Raw genomic sequence first — 22,366 nt, 5'->3', positions numbered from 1 at the left:
CAACACGTTCACTGACTGATTCGTTGATGCACGGGAAGGCAGTTCTCCCGTTAACTCGTTCGCGAACGGGAAAGTCAGGATTCGTTTCCTCACTGATCCGTTCTCGCGATGAACTGGAAATGCAAATCACACACTCACTGAATCGTTCACTCACAGATCCGTTCAGTTGCAATATACGACTCGTTCGTGAACGGGAAGTTACGTCATTTTCTTCTTCGTTTTGTTTTACGGCAAGGTGGCACCAGCTTCAATGCGCATTACTGACGCTTAAGTCATATGAACTGAAAAAAAGAACGAATCACTTAAGGAAGTGGGGGGGGGGTGTAGTTGTATTGTTTGATTTATATGTTGTTCCCACGGGATGTTGTAATGTAGAGAAAAAAGTGTGCGTTGCCGTTGTCGACATTACCATGTGTTTAATTGATTTGTTTTGTCTGGTGTATTGCTTAGTTGTGTGTGATATTGAAGTTAAAAAAAAAAAAAAAGATCAGCGTGCGTGTGTGTGGGGGGGAGAGGGGACAATTCGTTGAACGATTCGTTTGAACGAATCTTTTGACTAAACAGATTCTAAAGATTCAGTTCAATTAAAAGAACTGGAATGCACATCACTGGTGGGGGGTGACGTCATTGCCTCCCCGGTCATGAACCTCACCACACGTCAATGGGACAGACTACGTTGCTTTGATTTTGGATCTTTCCAACTTTATTACAATAAGAGACTTTCTGTCGAGTAGAAACAACTTTGGCATGGACAACAAGATACAAAAATAGAACAGCGACAATTACACTCACATTCACACACAGAAATTAAAGGGATAAATTAGTAAGAGACAGTGTGACCCCTCTTGCCAGCAGTAGCGGAATGCTTTGAAACGCAACAATGTTTAACAAAACTATGCCTGAAACACACATTGAGTTACAAAAATACTGTAATGGCCGTTCCTCTAAATAGAGCCAAGTTAGAAATGGTCATGAGTGAAGGGATCATGTTGATCAGGCGGAAGTGCAGTTTAACATTGGATGAGCATGTGTCAGAAAATGATTAGGCCGTTTGCGCCACGGCAGACAACGACATCTCTGGGTTCGGGCAGTGCAGTAATCAGACAATAAGGGAGCAAAGCGGTCGGTCCGACTGGCGGTTCTCTCACTCCAGAGGATCCCGGACCACCAGCGTGTCTGCCAGAAGGTCGGGTCGGAGGCATTCAATGGGGCAGTGAATGTTCTGGAAGGAGAGGGAAGTGTTGAGCAAAAGGACATAAACTCCCCGATCATAACATTAGGGACACCAGTAGCACAATCTAATGAACAATTTTAGGTTTACTAGTATGGGTAAAAGTGGCTGGATATAAGATTAGTAGTTGTGACCATGTCTTACTAGTAAGTTTTTTTTTTTAATCAATAATTGGCACTGGTACATATCTTAACCTTACGAGTAAACTATTGTGCTGCATGAGTAACACCACCGGCCCAACTAGTAGGCATTTGTCATGCACTAGTAGTGGAGCTCAAGATGGATATGAAGACTCACCTTGCCGTATTGAACAGGTTGCACCACACTGGCGTCGGCGTCCGATGCCGGTTTGCGACAGTTCTCGCATCGCCAGCCCTGTTCAAATAAAAAAAAAAGGAACCATACGTGACCCGACCGGTGTTTAAACAAAGGTCACTGTTTGGTACGGTACCTGCTGTCCGCCGTAGCATGTGCAGGTGCAAATGGCGCCCAGGTACTCTTTCTGCCACTGGTTGCCCACTTGGAATGTTTTGCCTTCATCGTAGCACACGGATTCATCTGTGAATCAACAGATAGTTCCAAAGCAATATTTTAATATTATAAAGAGTTTTGGCTCTAGCACAAATATGCGGGTTACACTATAATTTAGGATTTAATAGCTTGCGAGCTGCAATTTGACGACCACAAATGAAGGTATCGGAGCCTTACGTGGTTCACACTTGAACTCTCCTTTGCCATTGCCCAGGCAAGTGCAGCTCATCAAGTGATTGTTCTCGGCCTGGCGGTCCCACTTGTCTCCGACGCGGTAATTTTGCCCGTTGTCATGGCACCACTCTAAAGAACAACACCATAAAAGATCCAAGTGAAATACCCAATTTGTCTTTCACTTGCATGTAAAACACTCACAAGGTAAGAAATATTAAGCTTCAGTGTGAAATTTCAAGATGAACTGAAAATGCACTTTAGTTAACCTAAGTTGACCTTCGCTAAACTTTTCCTTTTGTGAGAAGTGCATTTCTGTCGTATGAAGGTCGAAACATACTAGAGGAGTCACATCTGAAGTGTCCCCTTCCAAGGCCCAGACACGTGCACCACAGCTTGAAGCCCGTCTCGGACATGCGTTCCCACTGAGAGCCGACATCGTGGTAGGTTGCGGTGAACGTGTCGTAGCAGGCGTCGTCTGTCGGAGGAACTCCCTCTTGGACTGGCGGGAAGGAAGATGACAAAGTCACGTAAAACAGAATACATGTGTAAAAAATACAGTAATCCCAATTAGTTTTTTTTTATGACAGATTTAAGGCATTGCTAATATTTCGCAATTTTGTAACATGTTTACCTTCCAGTAAATTGAATGTAAAGATGAAACTGTTTGGGACTCACCGGTGTTTTCAGCGGTAACAAGCTGCTCAAGGACCTTGTGTTTGAGCGCTCCCTTCAGAGCCTCCACAATCACGTTGTAGTCAGCCCCAGGGGTGAGGCCGATCAGCGTGGCGGTCGTGGCGGAGCCTGGTAAGCGCACCTAGACAGAAGCGTAGAAAAATGAAATTGCATTGAAATTCAAAGTTGTCGATGATATCAAATCGATGGCTTTCCATCGCTGCTCTTACCTGGAACATTTTCTCATCCAAATGTGTTACTGGATTGCAAGAGACCAAGTACGCGTTGCTCTGACTGTACGGGTTCCAGGAAATGGAAGTTCTTGTTTGAGCCTCCTGCGGGAGACCTGTCTCGTTGGCAAAGATGGTGCCATAGGGCACATTGAGCTTCACGTAGGGCTTGCGCCGGCCACCGGCATCAGGGAGGGGCACAAAAACTAGGGGCTCTTGAACTTGGCCGTACGGGGTCTGCGGGGTGGGCCGGTTGTTGTTGTTGTACTCAGTATACTCCACATGCTGGCTCTGACCACCGAGACCATCCTGGTTATTGTTTCCCACTAGCTGAACTCTATTGTCCAGATCAGTGGTACCTCCAGGGCGATGGGGTTGCGGCACAGGGAGCAAGGAGTCAGGTCCTGGGAGAGGCAGATCAAGTTGTGATTTTACCAGTCATTCAAGTGGGATTCCTTGAGTGAAAGGTTCAAACTGTTTGTAATGTTACAGTGGCTTCAACTTTTCTTTCATCCAGAACAGAATGTATAGTTGTGAGTGTTTGACGAGACATAAAGAAGAACAGCAAATACAATTTGATAGTCAAAAGTGTTGGAACACTTACGAGTCCTGATTCGTCCCACAAGTGGAGTGCTCCTCTGTGTGTTTTGGATGGCAACAATCTTGATGATGTACTCTGTGGCTGGTTTCAGGCCTGATCAGAGAAGTACAGAAAAACATTTCAATATTTAAGGTTTTTTTTTTTTTTTTACATAATGGATGGATGGATAGTTCTGATCATCATTAATCCTTCAAGTTGTAGTTTTGTTTGCACAGTGTGCCGGTTCTAAAAAAGTCTAGAACATTTGTTTTATGTTCATTCCTGCCTAGCAGCACATAGAATACACATATTGATTTAATTAAAAGGCTATAATTAGAAATGACAAAATAAAACAATAAACCACAATTTCGAATGGTTTCATTCCATTTGGATGAATCTAGTTAAAATTGTTAAAAAAATTATGGACCAAAGAGCCCAGAGGATTATGTGGAGCAAAAGCCTACCAGATATGGTGGCGTAGTTCTGTCCAGCGTGGGGCCGTGGCTTCAACTCCTGTGGGGTGGCTCTGGGCTCCCCGTAGGTGACGTAGTAACCCGTGATGGACGTGGCTGGAGGTTGCCAGGTGAATGAGATGTCGGTGGGGTTCAAAGACGTCACTTGAAGGTTGGTGGGAGCTTGGACGACCGGTTTAGCTACAGAGAAAAATTCAAAAAAAGGCTTATTTGTGAAATTGGTCTTATTATGGAACCTTTTCTAGTAGTCCTCCGCTGCCATTCATTGGCTTTTTTAAGCAATTACAAGCACATTTGACAAATTTCAACATGCTGCTAGTTAACTTTAATAGAATTAACATATTGGTGCAGAAATGCATATAAATACACACACAGTACCTGTTTGGACAGTAAGTGTATTCGGGGCGCTCCTTGTGTTGCCGTTCAGAGTGTACAGGTTAATGGAATATGTGGTGCCTGGCTTGAGACCTTCAAAAACACATCAGCACAAAGTGAGTAATGGCAAATAGGATTTCCTCTGAAATGATTTTTTTTTGTGGTCTACCTTTGACGGTGTATGTGTATACATCTGCTGGGATGGTCTTGGTGATAGTGGGACGGGAGCTACCCTGGGGCGTGGCCTCAAGGAGGAAACCGGTAATGGTTTCCACCTTAGCACGCCAGCTGAGGGTGAAAGAGCTGTCCCCCACATCCATGATACGCACACGCTTAGGCGGACTTACATCTGCATGGGAAAGGAAGATCTATTTACGGGCCACTACTTGTTGGTCACTACATTTCACAACTGTTTGCCAGCCACACACACTTTGCTGGAATAGAAGGTGCTGAAATATCAGATTACCTTCCAGTGTGGTTGCCTCTCCCACCAGTGGTCTGCTGGTGACGGAGTTCTTCAGAGCATAGACATGGACCTGGTATCTGGTGGCTACCTGTGGTACAAGTACAAGATAAAGATGTATAAATTCGTTCATGGTGTCTGTGTTTAGTTGAAAAAAAAAACCTCAGTGGGTGTAGCTGTGAGATAAAAAGACATGCAGTAAATAGAAATAGGCAAATTTAACCTTGACAAATTGATTGATTGATTGATTGATTGATTGATTGATTGATTGATTGATTGATTGATTGATTGATTGATTGATTGATTGATTGATATCTTGGGCAGAAAAAAACTGCGAGAACAGAACATGATCACCGTGCAAGTTTATAAAATGGAAAATCTAACGTTCAATTTTTACCATAAGCCCGGGTATGACCACGCGTGTTGTGTCAGGAGAAACATTGAGTTCCTTGGCGGGACTGTTGATGTTCTCTGGGTTGACAACCACACGGTATCCCGACAGTCGTGCGTTAGGTGCCTGCCACGACGCGGCAAAGGAAGTGGGCTCCACCTCTGAGATGAGCAGGTTGGTGGGAGCGGGGATGACTGAGACAGACGAACACAAAGAAGGAGCAAATACATGAGAAATTCATTCTTAGTTAAGAGCATGCATCAACAAAGTTGTGTCTACCTGTGGCTTGCGTTCCCACCAATGGTGTGCTGGGTGTGCGGCCATGGAGAGCAATGACTTTGACAGTGTACTCCGTTCCAGCCCGAAGGCCTTTTATGGCCACGCTATCCTGATCGCCTCTGGGTGACGGACGCAGCTCCCTCTCGCCATCTTCGGGGCTGGAGTAGAGAACGCGGTAGGATGTGACTGCGCCCTCTGGACTGTCCCAAGCGATGCGCATAGAGTTGGCATCGATGTCAGAGAAGGTCAGATCCTTTGGACGATCCATTGCTGCGGGGAAAAGGTGAAAAGAAACCAAGGAAATGAACTATGTTGAAGTTTATTGAGGAGCAAGGGAAGCTTGAACCATCCAATTTATGGGACCCACTATAGAAGCTTTGTCAAAGTTTGGTCACTTGAGTGATTCCACATGAGTTTAGTAGTTAAGAGTTCTCATTTAATCCTTTCAGTTTTCCTAGATAAGATCAAGAGCAGACCTGTGATGGCATTTTCCACCACTGCAGAGGAAGGCTGGCCATCAGTGCCCAGGGCAGAGACGCTCACAACGTACTCCACAGTTGGCATCAGGCCTGTGAGGGTCATCTCAGTTTGAGCTGTAAAGCAAAAAAAGAACACAGCAAGTTTGGAAAAATCCAAGACTAAACTAGTTTCTACACAAAATATGGACCAGAGTATTAGGACACAAATACATCTGTGGCTATTGGAAGTGGAGCAAAATAAGAACATGTCATGGAGCTGAGACAAGGTCAGGCTGACATTTTAAATGATTTACAGGAACTGATTCACAACGTGTGGTGCAGTTGGATTCCCTCTGTTGGTAAATCAAATATCACTGCCAAAGCAGCATGCCCACTTTAATCTCTGATTTTAGATTTGATCAAATTAACATTCAGAGGGAATTTGGCCTAATCTAACCCATGTGTCCCAAGACTTGTAATCCAACTGGCTCTTACCGGGAGACACGTCCCTTGAGTAGGATGGTCCAAGGCCATTTTTAGGTGCGCCAGTGACTCTATAGCCTGTGATGGGCCCCCGAGCAGGAGCCCAGCGTACTGTGATTGCATTGTCGCTCACATCAGTCACATCCATGCTAGCGGGCGGCTCAATATCTAAAAAACAAATTGAATTTCAGCCACTCATAGTTCCGGGTTAAATATATTTTCCTCTTTCAATTTCCTTTACCAGTCTTATGTGTGATGTAGACCGGGGTGTTGGAGGCGGGGTTATCCCCTCTTCCGGTAACAGCATAAACCGTGATGGTGTAGTCGCTACCCGGCTGCAGATCGGTGATGGTGGCTGTGGTCTGAGTACCAGGGATGGTGAACTCTTGAGGAGCTCCCCCACCTGGAAATCGACAGAAGACCCCACTTTTAATTATGGATGCAAAATTTCAAAGATAAAAACCTTTCACGAACAAAATTAAAAGTTAGCTCTCAATAGGGAAATTGCCACAATCTCTCTGGTAACTTTCCAATTAAGAATATTTTCAACGTTCCCCACTTTCACTTCCCACGAAAATTGGGTGGAAAATTTCCTGGATTTTTTTAAACTATTGATCACTAAAATTTGAGGAGTATTTACAGGGTAAAAATGACAATTGTAGAAGAAACCATACTGGTGCCTCTGTAAGTGATCCGGTATTGATTGACGGCAACAGAGGGAGCGTCCCATCGAATGGTGATGCTTGTGGGCGAAGACGACACGACTTCCAGGTCAGTGGGAGCATCAGAAACTGGAGATGTGGAGAAGATTCATTAGGTTTCAATACAAACAAATGAGAAAGATGACACCATTAGTATGCAAGCCACTCACTGGTGGCCTGTGTGCCCGTCACAGGTTGGCTCTCCTGGTTGCCTTTGACAGCGTACACAGCGATGAGGTACTCGGTCTCAGGAGTCAGCCCGGTCAGAGTGTAATAAGTCCTGCTAGGGGGAAGTCGCTCATCCTTGGTGCGCCCACCACTTGTCTTCTGATGGCGGATCCGGTAACCCGTGATGCTCGCGGATGGAGCCCGCCAGTTAATAGTAAAGGAGTTGGTTTGGATGTCAGAAAAGTCCAAAGCAGTTGGGGAATCCACAGCTAGAAAGAAAAAGTATACATATTATACAATTGTATAATCTCGAGGTGATACATTTCAGGGCGTCGTAGAATTACTATGGTGTTCCGTGGGTGGCAGCAAACTCAAAATGTTTCATTGCGCTCAAAAGGATACTATTTGTCCTGACTAGTGATACAACTTTTGTCTCACTCACCTGTCCTCTGTGTTGCTGTGGCAGGGTTGCTTTCTCGCTCTCCATAAATGTACACCACACTAATCCGATATTCTGTGTCAGGAAGCAAATCTGTACAAATGGGAAGGGAGACAATTCATTAGAATGGCTTGCAACTCAAAACAACGGCTCCATAGTTGTCATAGGTCGGTTGCTGTGTTGTGGCCTTACTCTCCAGCAAGAAGGTGTTGGAGGCTCCGCCCACGTTGACCTCCTTAAAATCGCGGTCGTCAGTCACAGGGCTGTAGCGGATGACAAAGCGAGAAATGTCGCTCGGAGTGGCAACGTGTGGGACTGTCCATGTGACCCTGATGTGGTCAGGACCCACACCTCCGAACTGCAAGTTGGTTGGAGCTGGAATCACTGAGGATATGAGGGAATAACAGCTTGATCTCATGTAGAAAGCAAAACAACATTAGACCACAATACTTTGCTTTTGGAGTGGTACCTTGACTTATGAGTTTCCTGTTCATCGCATGGTCGACATGTTTGATTTCTGTGCACCGCTAGATGGTGGCAGCAAACTCAGTGTGGAAGTATTTGTAAATATTGTTTTGTACTTACATTGTCCATCTCTTGTGGAGGTATTTTGACAAATGTCTTTTTCTATTTTAGCCTTCTTGATTTGTGTGTGTGCAGTTTGGCAGATTGCAAACAGTTCTGCAAAAAAAGAAGCCAAGTGTGCTTGCTTCAAGCTGTTTATTGCCAATGCCAATTGACGTCTGCTGCAAAACTAGACATACGAAAAAGAGAATTACAAGTTTTCAACCACATACCACTTTGATTGGAAATGTGCTGTCTTAATTTTCTTCCATTCCATTGGATTGCGGTATTACCCTATGTTTACTGTAGGGTTCTATTGTGCATATCAAAAAAGAAACATTACAGTTTTCTGGGTGTTTTGGAGTAGTATTAATGGCATTTCCAATCATTTAAATGTGTAAAGTAAATTTAAGCTACTAGTGATTGCCGTTATGAGGATGGTCATGGAACGAATGATATAAATTCATAAGTCATGGTACCACTGTTTAGTATATGTACGTATCATTCCAGAATTGGAGGACATAACCCACACACAAAATACAGAAACATGCATTTTCTGTATAAAGTCATTTCTAAATATCATTTAAAATACCTCTTGAGAACTGTGACACCTTACAATGTTTTTTTTTCTCTACTGATGACCAACTTGCTCAAATAAAATAGATAGGTAGTTACAAGTTACCATAAATCTGCGTAATTTGGGAGTATGACTTTGCTGATGTCTTCCTTGTTTAAGCTTCTTGTTTTATCACAGACATATTTTCAGTACGATAGTAGTAATTATCCTCTGAAGTTGCGTCTCTTGCCATACACACGTTTCCTAAAACCTTTTCAGGATTCAAATTAAATGTACCATTTTTAATTGTTGATTTATTTAGCAATAGATAAATAATACTGTATCTCGCGTTGTCTTTTGATGGTCGTGCTGAACGAATCAAAATAATTCTTTTTTTTTGGTAACTTTTTTTTTTTTTTTTTAAATAAAGTGGTCCCTCCGATTCTGGAATAACCCATGTACAAAATAAGAAAGCTAGAATTTGTCAAATCAATGGTGTCGTTCTCCTCACACATAAATAGAAATCTGAAATTCACCCGCTTGAGTTTGCTTTGTGTGTGTGGTTGGCTCGCTTTCCCCCTCTTCCGTAACTGTGACGATACTGATGACATAGTCCACGCCGGGCTCCAAACCACGAAGCGTGTAATAACCAGCTGATGCGTCCACCATATCTTGAAAAATGGGCAAGTTCTCGCCCGCCGTCGCTACCGTTATCCGGTAACCCGTTATGGTCGAATAGTTCAGTGGGATCCAGCGCAGGCCAATGGTGGTGTCAGTAATGTCGACAAAGCGAATATATCTCGGTGGAGGTATGTCTAGAAGGGTTAGGCCAGGTGCAAAGCGCAAGCAACATGAGAAAGACATGGACAATGATTACCATACACAGATTAATTCAATGAATTCAACATTCAGTGCCAGGAGCGATAAAGTCAACATTCAAATCGGACAGCAAATCAACAGTTGAGGGCATGCGTCACTTAAATGATTATGACACACAAGACTTTCATGCAAATGTTAGCCAAAGACCCCAGCAGGTTATAATGGAGCAGGCTGAATTAAACAACACATTACATTTAATAGTGCAGTGTCACACACAATAATCAACAAGAATTTTGGCTGATTTTTTGGCAGCAGAAAAAAATCTCCCCAAGTGGCACAAAAAGATTTTTTGATCTTTCCAGAATTTAAATTCTGCAATTTTGGTGAGAGGAGTACTTTGCATTGGTGGAATGTGTGATCATAAATAAGGATAAAGTATCCTTGGGGTTTATGCTCATGATGCTAGTATAACTTGCTCTAAACTAAACAATAAAGTTCGAATACGAAAGTGTTTTTTCCGCAACTCTGCACCTATTTGATTATGTATTTTCTGACCACTTTTTATTTTTACTCCCTGCATTTTAAAGACACACACACACATACGCACAAACTCTTCTGAGCAAACTCTCTCCAATGACTTTTTACTTTGCAAATAGCTCCAGTATGAAAATCTAACCCTCGTGAAAACTGACGGATGTGGGGAACAAAGACAATAAGTGTCTTCCACAATCTCACTCAGCTTTTTCTCTTATTTCCCACACGGCAAACACACTTTTTACTATGCGCTAGAGTGTAGTCTTCATTCATCATGTGTCAATGCGTTTTCCATTTGCACTTACCTGGGGTGATAATAGTGGACACGGGCAGACTTTCCAAATGCTCCTTGACGGTGAACACGCTAATGTTGTACTCCACCCCAAGATTGAGGTTCTCCAACACGCATGAGGTTTGATCAGCCCTCACAAATTCCTCGATGCTGTTTCCTTTCTGTCCACTGGTAGGCGTGCTGGACACTCTGTAGCCGGTGATGTCTGCAGAGTGAGGGGGTGGGAAAGGACGTCAGATTTTGTTCCTTTACGTATGAGTCACTGTGAGAAGTTGAAAAGATGTACCGGGAAGAGGTGTTTTCGGAGGTCAATGTCTAGACTCGGTGGGCTCCGGGCAGCCCGGTCAATATTTACCTGGTGTTTTGGAGGCCGTCCAGTGGACAGCAAGATCTCCTGTGTCAGAGTTGGACTGGACTCTCAGGTCAGTGGGAGGAGACAAAGCTGCAGGGAGACCGCGGTAGAAGCATTGGGACATTGAGCAAATGCATAACAATCATCCAAATGGGTCTGAAATGGTTTTCACTGTGTAAAATATGAGAGCACCACTGGAGCAAAGTTTAAGGAAGACATCTCGTTCTTAGTTTGTAACGCTTTCCGTTCCAACTCGCTATGTAAAGACGCAAAATCAGTTACCATGATTCATCATGTGTATTTGCATCTACTCCTTTCGCATGCCTTGCACTTGCATTCCCGGGTGCTTCTGGTCAGTAAGTGTTTGAGCGTTACTCACAGGTGACAACGTTGCGGGTGATGGCACTTCCACGAGGGCGTCCATTGAAGATGGGCTGAACGCTGTATGTGTACTGAGTTCCGGGAATCAAACCGCTGACATAAAGGCGCCCAGTGTCAGAGGTCTTGTGTTTTGGAGACTCTCCTTGCTGGCTGGGGAGCACAGACAGCTGGAAAGAAGATTAGATCACTCAATGAGAAAAGCACACATTACTGTAGACTGCAAAGACATTACATCATAATGCTGAGCCTTGAATCTAAGCTACTGACACTGGGCTCTTGGGTGAAATTTCAGGATGAACTTCAATTGACCTGTTCGCAACGCTCTAAGCCCACTCTGGAATATTTTGCACAATACGTGTTGCATTCCATTCATAAAGTGATTAATTTTCATGTGGCGAGCTTGTTGTAGCTGCTACCTTGTAGCTAAACCTGCGGACGGGTATCCAGGAGATGATGATGGAGGTATCGGTGACCTCTGTGCTGAACGCAGGTGCGTTTCCCATCTGGGGAGCTGGAAAACAAGGACAGAATGATATCATATGACAATTTCAACCAGTTTGACTAAGTGGGTGCAAATGTTCATGCAAAAGCCTGATCAGTATGAAGTCAAATGCACCAAAGGGGATAAGTGTTCTAACAAATTATGTCACACTCGAAACCTCTCATCTTGAGGCCAACCTTGAAACCTCACTCACCTGTGGTGAAAAGCGTGGTAATGGGCTCACTAAGCACACTGTTCAGCTCAGAGTGCAGAGTAGCAGTATAATCGGTTTCAGGACGCAAATTCCTCAGCGCGTATTGGGTGACATCACCGGGGATTCGTTTCTCAACAGGACTGGAGCCCTGGATACTCAAGAAGAGACGATAGCCAGATACTGAAGCACGGGGAGCTTCCCAATTAACCAGAGCGTTGTCTGGACCAATGTCGGTGAACTGCACGCTGGTGGGAGCATCTGGTTCTGGAGGCAAAGCAAATCCAGGCTATATTCTCGTTCATTCCTGCAAATTCCCTTTGAATAATACCAACGATGAAAATTCCCAAATATTCAATCCCACAAAGAACAACACATACTGGTAAACATCTCTCCCATCAGTGGCTCGCTCTCCACACCCCCGTTAATGGCATAGACGTAGAAGCGGTATAGAGTGCCTGGCTGCAGGTGGGTGATGTCAGCATAGGCGTTGGGCGACACCGGCAACTGGAGGGGTCTGATCTCGGTGCCGTCGGGCGCCACGGGGGAAAAGGTCACCCTGTAACCCGTCACCTCGCTGGGTGGTCCAGTCCATGTGAGGGTGATCTTCACATCGGTGACCTCATAAAACTGCAGGTCGGTGGGGGCTGCCACCTCCTCTGCGGCACAAAATCAATCGAGACAAATGAATTGACAAAAAAAGAAAATATCACCTTAAGTCGATAGATTTCTACAGATCCATTATAATTATACTGTATGTAAAGATATTAAGCAAGCATACCCTTGATATCCAGTTTAAGGTCTATGTACTAGTAACCTTGTCCTCACTAGTAAGACAACATTGGTGTACTCTACTAGTAGGACAATTACGGGCAAAGTTTAGTAAATCTAGTAAAATGATGTGACTTCATATTTTAAGTGTACTTTGGGGGACTGGTGCAAAATAATCAGTTTATATCAACAAACTGAAGTGTTGATATGATTTTCTGTAAATGTCTACAGTATACGATTGTGACACAGCATTTGGATATCCATGGAGTAAGATATTACGATTCATGTTCCAGATTAAACAAATGATAGATGAGAAATGTTCTTCAACAAAACAGCATCTGGTTTTCCTCTGAAAGTCTAATAAACATTTTTCGCCTGACAAGTCAACAATCCAGCTGTGGTTGCGATAAGAACTGATAGATAGCATTTCTTTGCTTGTTGGTGGTGCTCACATTCCATTCTCCTAATCTTTGCACAAGTCTGTTTCGAAGACCACTGTGAATCATACGGGTCATGCAGGGGTTGCGATGTGCAAAAATCGTAAAAATACATCCCGAGAGCTTACATCATCATTCGACAAACATACCTGGTTGAGAAGATCCAGCCGTATGGACTTGGACAAAAACAGGCTCACTTTCCTGGTTTTCCTCCACAGCGAAGATGCTGATGTTGTACAGTACACCCGGGTGAAGGTCAACCAGGGTCACAGAGGTCTCTGACTCGGGCAGGTTCAGCTCGGTGCTGCTGCCTTCCACGGATGGCGTGTAGATCACACGGTAACCTGATTGCACACAGACGCAGACACTCAACAACCATACATATATATACTAACCATAAATATTTATGCTTCAGTGTGTGTTCATTAGATTCCCCTTGATTTGATGTTGATTGCCATAAAGTCCCATGTAAAATGACAAGAAACCTTCTGGTTCTGTTGTTTACCACAAATACAATATGAAGTTGATTACCAGTAATAGGAGCTTGAGGTCTGGACCATCTGATGCGGATCGAGGTCTCTCCCACATCATCGATAGCGTGCTGAGTAGGAGTGTCAGGAGCTGGGGAAATGAAGGCCACATTGGCACATTTTTATTGCTTTTATTCTAAAATTTTAACATCTTCAATACAAATCACACTGTAAACTAGATTGACTTGGACTTTAAAGGTTGACCTGCATACAGCAAATGCGCTTGTTCTTACCTGTCGTTTGGGATGTGGATAGGATGAGGTTGGCATCGCCCTCGTCCGGAAGCTCGTAGACGTTAACGTTGTATCTGCGCCCTGGCAAGAGGTTACCGATGCTGACAGAAGTGGATGTTCGTGGAAGATCTGAAACAGAAAACGTAAAGTTGCGGCCAGAACGCCTCTGCACATTGTGTACATTTGCGCAACGTCGTTGTTTCTTCTTACCCAAGACTTGCCGCTGTGCACCTTCCTCACTGAGCTCATACTCCACCCTAAAGCCAGAGATGGTGGCCGAGGCCGACGTCCAGGACACGACGAAGCTGTTCGAAGTGATTTCCGTCACAGATTCGGAGGTGTCGACCAGCGGTGGAGGTTTGTTTGTCTCTCCCTCTGAGGTTTCCACTTGAGAAGAAAAGGGATATTGTTTTGTATACTAGTATGCTCTGTGGTACGACAATTCAGTGCACTAGGAGAAAGAGTAAGACACACTTCTCAAACAATTGTGTCCACTTTTTACCCACACGATTAAACCTAGTAACACTACTACGCCCAACTAGTAGTAGATTTGCTAGTCCTTGTCAGGAAGTCACTTAGTTAACATGGTGTTGACTATTTTAGAGAATGTTTTCAGTTGTACACAGTTTCATTCTGTGAGATGTTTCAAATATTTTGTTGCCTTTGGAAAGAAGTACTGAAAGTCATCCTTGTATGATCTGCCTCACTTCAACAACATTTTGAAATAGCTTTTGTAGTTGCATGTGTGAGTTGATATGAAGACAAGATTTGGAAAGTTGTAGGTTTACTCACAAGAACCATGGGTGGTGGTGAAATCGAAGCGTGTGGTCTCACGTTGTCCGTACCGCAAGATGCTGATCAGCTGACCCTCATAGGTGACCCCCGGACGCAGACCGGAAATGGTGTAGGAGTTGAGGTTACCGGGAACGACCACCTCCTTCCAGGGGCTACGAGAATTTTTCTAGGAACAACAAAAAGATGAGATGAGCGACAACCATGTTTTTAAAAAACGCTTCAAAGACATAGGATGGATATGAAAAGTCATCTGAGCATTTATCCAACATTTGGCAAAAAATCATTTAAGGTAGGCTATTCTTCAATTAACCTTACTGAAGACAAATTAGATAGAAAGTGGATCTTGTGGCATGTTTACAGTCCTTACATCATTAATGGAGCAGAGTAAAAAGACATACTGCAAATCAGTGAGAGACAGGATGACGTTATTGTGACTCACAATCTTCCATTTGAGGATGTACTGCGTGATCTGAACAGATGAGGGGGGGTTCCACTGGATGGGGTGCGAGTCGGGCTGTTTGCCCGCCTCCGTGATGATGACCTGAACTGGCCTATGGCCGCCTGGAAAGTTGCAGTGAGACTCGATGAGAGAAAGGAAAAGCTGGAGGCGACATCCAGTAGGTTAACATGATGGTGTTACAGTAGGTGTGGGTTGGTGCTCACAAACATTCTCACAGTGTGACATAACACTTGAGTACTATGGCTCACCACTATTTATCTGCCCACCTTTATTGGCATGTATCTTTTTTTCATTGGTGCTGGTCAGACCTTTACAGAAATATTTTACTGTGTAGTAATTTTAGAATGAGAGCCACAGTGAAAGGGTTGACATTGCACAAGTCTGTTTTTTTTTTTTGTTAACTGAGGCAGTGGATGAGGTTGATCATGAGTTTAAATGTTTCCCACCTTGGTAATTCTGCTGGGGTTCACACCTCATTTCTCCAATCCCGTTGCCATAGCAATAACAGCGATAGTGGATGCCATGGATGACTTTGTCCCATGACTCTCCGATTTGATAGAACGCCCTTGTCTGTGGCTCCTGACACTGATCTGTTATGGGAGAGGAAAATGACATGCTTGTGGTTGTTTAACTAGCCCAAAAACATTTCCAAGATATAGAATATTTTGAGTGTGATAGCACCTGAGGCCAGAAGCCTTGTAACAAGTCACAAGACATCAGGGTGGAAAATGGCTGATTTTCACTTATGGGTGTACTCACTTTTGTTCCCTCAGGTTTTAACATTAATGGTTATGTGAGAGGACAGAATTTTCATTCAAACATTCAGTGGGGCAACTGAATTTGCTTCAGTGGTGCAATTACGCATTTCTCAGTCATTATTATTTGGCCCATTTCTATCACTAGAGCAATTTACAGAGGTATTGTTATTTTAATTCCCAAGTGGGAATATGTTTGTAGTTGAGCCCTCTGCTCATCCGCGGACCTAGAGGAGCCTCAGAAGCTTGTCAGGTTGTGAGCTAGCTGGTGGCTATCACCTCTCGCTGTGGTGTGGAATGTCCCATGATGATCCAGTGGATCAAACATGATGTGTTGACTTAAGAAATAAGAAGACAAAGTAGCATCTATTTCTCAGCGGACACACCCACAGCATTTGAGTGCAGAGACAATGGCTTACTTTTCCTGATTTTAAAGCATATAAGCAGCAATTTTATTAAATCAAATTTCTTAGGGTTATTCACAACACTCTTCTCTGTGGTATGTTAAATTTAGAAGGCATTTCTTTTCGTTTTACATCGACTTTAAAACTATTTTATGGCTTATACACATAGTGATTTACTAGGCCAAGAACTTACCAAGAGCATCACACTTCCAGCGTCCGCGTCCCTGCCCATAGCAAGTACAGTTCATCATGTAGCCCTCGTCGTGGCGCTTGGAGAACTCCTGATTGACGTCATAGGTCAAGCCCTCCACAATACACTGATCTGGACACGCAAAGACGACACACACCTTGTTGACAGATGACATAACACGCAAGCTTCATGACATCTGACGGCTCTCACCTCGCAGTTGTGAGTGAGCGATACAATTCCACTCCCCCCGACCATTTCCCAGGCATGTGCACTCCATCATGTGCCCCATGACGTCATGTCGTTTGTCCCATTTGTCACCAACGCGGTGCATGACTCCGTCGTTAGTGGTGCACACCTCCTCGTGGGCTACGGGAAAGGCACACAAATAAGGACAAAATCTGGCACAGTCTGCTGGCAAACATACTTGTGGGTATTGATTTGTTTCTGTTTGAGTTCCGATCTGGACAGTGTAGTGGATGCCAAATACTCAATAACAAAATAAGTCCATGTCAGAATAGTGCCCATCTTTCTTTTTTTGGGAGCATTTTAGCTGTCCCAATCCAAATATAATGAAGCTTTGCAAGGGTCAATTTTAGCAATATCCTAATCTTAATCGGTCAATAAATAAGTCAATAATATGTCGCTGATGTCAAGTTGCACTTTTTGGCTTTATTTGGATCAAATTAAAACACATGAAAATTATATTTTAAAAAAATTCTTGTCATTTACAGAATTGAATCATAATAAAATGGCTTTTATTATAGAAATTCTTGCATTTTTGGTGTTTTTTCAACCAGATTACATCTTTGATTGATTTTAGGACAAGGGAACAATTTAAGTTGCAATTTAACATGGAGCAAATGACTGATGTAATTTTGACTGTAGTTGAGAAATCATCTGCTGACCATTTAAAAGAATTACATTTTATCGTATTTTAAGAAGTGCAATATCTTCCTGTGATTAACTGATGTAATTTGTGAGGAGGGAGATCATTAAAAACAAAAAAATGTCATTTTCAACCATGTGCAACATGTTCAAATGAAATAAAGTACTGTTTTTTTTTATCATCTAAACACTCGGAAGTGACAACTGCATATGTGAATATGACCACGCCCAAGAAGAAATACACTTTTTCAAAACAGCCATCCTGCTTGTATTTCAATGGTCTCTTAGCATGCAAGTTTGTATGAAATTTTATTCTATTCTTCAGTATTCTCAAAGTGGAGTTCACACACTCACCAGCCATGGGGCAGAATCCAAAGTGTTGATCAGCATCATAGTTGTACGTGGTTCCGCACCACTTCATGCTATCACGGCGGCCATCCGATGTGCAGTCGGTGTAGTTGCGGCCGCTGTACAGGTAGGGAAAGTGGCAAAGGGCACCATTGGAGTTGCCTCCTCGTGTGGCCACAATGGCTGGTCATATGAAGAAAAAAAAATATTATACACTGCTCATTTTCCATGCAGTCTGTCAATTTTGTCCTGTAAAGTAAAACTGAATCAAACATCTTCTTACCATTTTTCTCAGTACAGTAAGAGTACTGCTGATCTCGCTCATAGTCTGAGGTGGTGGAACACCAGAGCTGGCCATCTGTGCGTCCGTCCGTGGTGCACGAGTAGTAGGTCTTACCCATGAACACAAATGGAAATACACATAGCTGGCCATTGGAGTTGCCACTGTACACCTGGCTGCGGGCCTCTGCACAAATCAAGAATGTCAATTTGCTGTCAATTGATGCTTTTGAAAACTCCATGAACCTATTATTTTTCTCCCATTCCCATTTCCTAGTCTTTAATTATAAGTTAAAGATGAACAACAAAGTAAAGAAAGAGAAGTCAATCACAGCTGGCATTTGGAATGATTCATTAAGATCTTCGGGATTAAACAAGGCGGAACATGAAATAACGTTGACAGGGTCAGAGAAGCAAAATAGAACCTGCCCATGACCTTGCTCAAAAAATGTTTTTCCATTAGAGCAAGTTACCCAAACAGGTAATGTCAAATGTATTTAATTGACAGCAAAATATTAGGAGAGGAACACAAACTGATCTGAATAAAAAAATAATTTTGTGATTTAAATAATGCAAGTGTACCGTTCCAATTTATTCTTCTTCAATGGATGAACGGAATAACACTTCTTAACCTAGCAGGAATTTGTCTGAAGAGGTTTCTTGGAACCCCGAATGAGGGAAAGAAGCTTGACAATTTTACTCACCCCACTCCTGACAGCTGACTCCGTTACCCAGACAAGTACAGAGCATCTGCTTGCTGCCCTGGCTCCTGATCCAACGCTGTCCGTCGTAGTAGGTGGCTCCAGAGTCCGTGCGACAGGTTCCTTCAATGGGAATCTCTAGCTCCAGCTGAGGTTGGAGTGGGCTCACCACCACCGAACCTGTGCCTGTTCAAGACCAAAGTAATTGAACGTGTGTGCGGTTCTTAACATTGGTGCCAAAGTGAAATCTGTTGGCTTTCCTTTCTCACCTTGGCCTGCGTTGTGGCGCTCACACTTCCACTCTCCACGACCGTTTCCCAAACACAAGCACTGCAGCGTGTGCCCATTGGCGTCATTCTTTGACCATGTGTCTCCAATGCGGTGGGATCTTTTGGTGTCTTGGTCATTGCAACGATCTGGTCAGAAAGCCAGAGTACTCAGAACCGGCTATGACAACATGACTAATGTGTGCGTGCGTGCGTGTGCGTGTGTACTGTGTATGCGGGGAAATGAAGCTTCATGTATGCTTCATGAACCAGTTGTATTTTTTTTTTTTGCTCCTTCGGATGGCACTGATGTGGGTTCAAGAAAAGGCAGTCAGAGTGCCTTCCGATCTATGTTGAAAAGAGAGTGCCATCTTGAGGGCTCAATAAACACAACAACTGGTTCATGAATCATATTGAAGCCCCATTTTCACATCACTAATATATGCATGCTTCTGCTTACTCCTTGAGGTGCACGTGATACGGCCATTTCCCTCGCCCAGGCAAGTACAGTCCAGCATCATCCAGCCTTGGTAGGGTTTCTCCCAAGTCTCCCCCACCACATACGATGAGGCAGCATTGTTGTCGTAGCAACGCTCAGCTGTGCAGATAAGCGAGCATGTATGGAACACGATTTCAGCATTTATTCAAGATACTTGATATCAAGCTTGATGTGCGTGGAGCAGTACACTCTTTGTCCTCATACTAAGACATGCACTAATAAAACAAATGTCTTACTAGTAGTAATGTTTTTCTGCTGTTAGTTCGACTGCCCCGTAAAATATTTACAGTGACATCAAACATAGTTGGTCTAAGTTTGTGAGTGTGGCTGTCTGCACTTTGCAAGATGGCCTGTCCAACCAGGGAAAAAATTCATTTAGCAATGTTACCCACCCACAGGCTTGCAGGTCCACTCTCCCTTGCCATTTCCAAGACACACACACTCCAGCATGTAGTCCGCAGTATCATGAGGCCTCTGCCAGGTGTCACCGATTTTGTAAGACCTTCCGCCTTCATGGCAACGATCTATAAATGACAACATAATAGGTTCATTCAGCGAGTAGAGAAAATTGTATTTCTGTTACTCAGCTTGTACGTGTTGATGTTCCGTTAAAGGAGAAGTTGCTGGATGATATAATACGTCACTGAAAAAATGTCTTCCAATAAATTAAAATGCATGCATTTGAAACTTTTCATTTATCATGGGTGGGGGTGGATCAGGAACGTATTTCTGCACTGTACTCTCAAATTAGAAAATGCTAATACAAAAAAAAAAAAAGTATGTTTTCTGAACAAGCAAACTCTCCATCATATTTGAGGTGACTCACTTGCGATGGTACAGCTGATCTTGCCCCGACCAGATCCGATGCAAGTGCAGTCCCACATCATTCCGTCCTTTGGTCTCTCGTAAGTTTCACCAACCCGGTATGTCCGGTCATTGTACTTATCATAACAAGACTCCTCCACTAAGAAAAGTACAAAGGAAGCACAACATAATAACGATACAGTACTCAGAGGGGCTGCCTGTGAGACAATTGCTTTGCACACAAGTGGAATAAACTGTGCGCTTGCTCAAGTCAAATGCTGTATACCGCAGAGTAAGTTGAGGTACCCTATTATAATGTGTGATAATGAGCGTGACAACATAAAAAAAAAAGTCACTAACCTTCAGGCTTAGTTTTACATTTGATGCCTTGTGCTCCGTTGCAGGTGCATAACAGCGTGCTGCCTCGGTAAGGTTTCTCCCACTGCTCGTTCACTCTGAATGAGCGACCGTTTTCCTCGCAGCCAACTACAGTACAGATCACAAAAATGCTTCCTGGTCACAATATTATTAGGTGAGCAATCAAGACAAAAATATGCAGTCTCTCACGCACAGTAAGAAAGGGATCCATCTAAATATATTAATTCTTGAGATTGTAGTTTGCAGCTTGGGTAAAGCTTGCACAAAGTATTGCACTTTTCACATCATCCTGAGAGTTTTTTTTCCAATATTCAAACCCAGACGGAAAGACATTTATTCAATATCCTTAATAGGTCCATGTCCTAGTATGCTATTGTCTGAACAAGTAAGCCAGTCCAGGGCACTGGTAGATTGAATGTTTTTTTCCACTACTAGTTTCACCTTTGGCCTGTGAGTATGCAATTAAGCCTTACTGCACTTGTAATCCTACTAGACCTAACTACAAGGTGAGTGTATTACACTCGTAGCCTCAAAGACTCTACCAGTAGCTCCAAAATGCTCATGAGTAGTTTTGCCTCATGAGTTACTTAAAGTATTGTGCAGGAAAAAAAATGTTACATCGTCACTAAATTGTCTTACTAGTCAGGACAAATAGTCTACTAGTGCACTACTCTAGCAGCTTGTTTGAGCATTTATTCCATTATGAGGATGACTTTGGCATATATTTCTGGTGAGGCGAAATAACATTATGAATTTCTAGTCGTCAACATCTAGCGAGCCACTGTTGCGCAACTATGCAATTGTTTTCCCAACACTGTCAATTGAATGTGAGCATTATTATTACAGTTGTAAAGACACGATAGAAATAAATGCAGATCATAAAACAAGAACACACTAAAACAGTGATTAATAAACTTAAAACTGCAATTAAAAGTCAAGACAAAAAAGTTGCTGAAAAATGCATACACAAACCTGTGCTGATAGCCTCGGTGTCGTGGAAATCAGGATACACCTGATATTGTCCACTCTGTCTTTTATTCTTTGGCACACCGTGGACCACTGCGCTGCACACGCACACAGCCACCAGAACCCTCGTGAGTGGGACACCAGCCATTTTACGCACAAAAAGAAAAACAACCAAAAGTGAAAAGAAAGCACAGTTCCCCTCTCTAAAGAAATAAACTGACAAAGACAGAAAGAAAGAAAGTAAGTAAAAAAAAAAAAAGTCTCAGATCGTATCAGTGGGCTTTGTTGTACCCACTGCCGTGCAGTCGGTGCGCAAGGCTGAGGTGACCGACGCGCAAAGCTTTTAAAGGGTTGGGAGAGAGGGAGGTAGGGAGGAGGCAGCGGGGCTTCCATTGTTGAGGAGGGAGGCTGTTGACACTCCCTTTCAGCCAAATAATATCAGCGAATCTTGTGCTGAAAAATAGGGGGGGGACATGCTCTGGTAAAAGAGTTCTTATTCGACTCTTACAAAAACACAAAGTAACACAAAAAGTACAAAAGCAAATGTTAGAAAAACAGTTCTGTAATGAAGTATCTGCACTTTGATATTGTATGAAAATGAAAAAGTCATGCAAATTAATGAGTTAAGGTTATTCTGCAGAGAGAGCATCACAGATGAATTTCAAATATTCCATTTATAACTTTTATTGACTCATTGCATCCTCAGAAATGTATCATTCATAACATCAAACAATATTATTACCATTATTAACAAGACAAATGACAAAAATACAAATTGTGTTTTTATACGTACATAGGAATATCGCATATCAGGAAAATAATATCAG

General features: G+C 43.1%; 1 protein-coding gene across 2 annotated transcripts; it reads right to left on the bottom strand.

The window, feature by feature from the left end:
- Positions 1-680: 680 nt before the first annotated feature.
- Positions 681-21,864, bottom strand: fn1b (fibronectin 1b). Of its 2 annotated transcripts, XM_088370933.1 has the most exons (46): positions 21,546-21,864; positions 20,556-20,681; positions 20,218-20,355; positions 19,784-19,915; positions 19,353-19,490; positions 18,896-19,042; positions 18,630-18,812; positions 17,930-18,112; positions 17,653-17,829; positions 16,624-16,779; positions 16,417-16,545; positions 15,511-15,654; positions 15,044-15,165; positions 14,602-14,770; positions 14,020-14,196; positions 13,810-13,938; positions 13,578-13,667; positions 13,196-13,390; positions 12,219-12,497; positions 11,842-12,105; positions 11,563-11,657; positions 11,145-11,313; positions 10,769-10,855; positions 10,427-10,618; positions 9,305-9,583; positions 7,841-8,032; positions 7,652-7,741; positions 7,212-7,478; positions 7,015-7,131; positions 6,582-6,743; positions 6,353-6,508; positions 5,876-5,992; positions 5,400-5,669; positions 5,127-5,314; positions 4,733-4,820; positions 4,436-4,615; positions 4,270-4,359; positions 3,883-4,071; positions 3,443-3,532; positions 2,839-3,242; positions 2,612-2,750; positions 2,274-2,435; positions 1,940-2,065; positions 1,683-1,789; positions 1,529-1,606; positions 681-1,222 (listed from the first exon to the last, which is right to left on the bottom strand). In XM_088370933.1, the coding sequence occupies exons 1-46, from the start codon at positions 21,685-21,687 to the stop codon at positions 1,145-1,147; spliced, it is 7,332 nt and encodes a 2,443-aa protein (XP_088227059.1). In that variant the 5' UTR covers positions 21,688-21,864; the 3' UTR covers positions 681-1,144. The 2 variants fall into 2 exon arrangements, with proteins under 2 accessions (XP_088227059.1, XP_088227060.1); XM_088370934.1 differs by lacking the exon at positions 9,305-9,583.
- Between the last annotated feature and the right edge of the window lie 502 nt (positions 21,865-22,366).

Source organism: Syngnathus floridae, chromosome 3 (assembly GCF_059516105.1).
Source record: "Syngnathus floridae isolate MCC-2025c chromosome 3, RoL_Sflo_1.0, whole genome shotgun sequence".
Taxonomy (NCBI): Eukaryota; Metazoa; Chordata; class Actinopteri; order Syngnathiformes; family Syngnathidae; genus Syngnathus; species Syngnathus floridae.
Note: the sequence above shows the minus strand (reverse complement) of the source record. Positions and strands in the feature narration are given on the sequence as shown.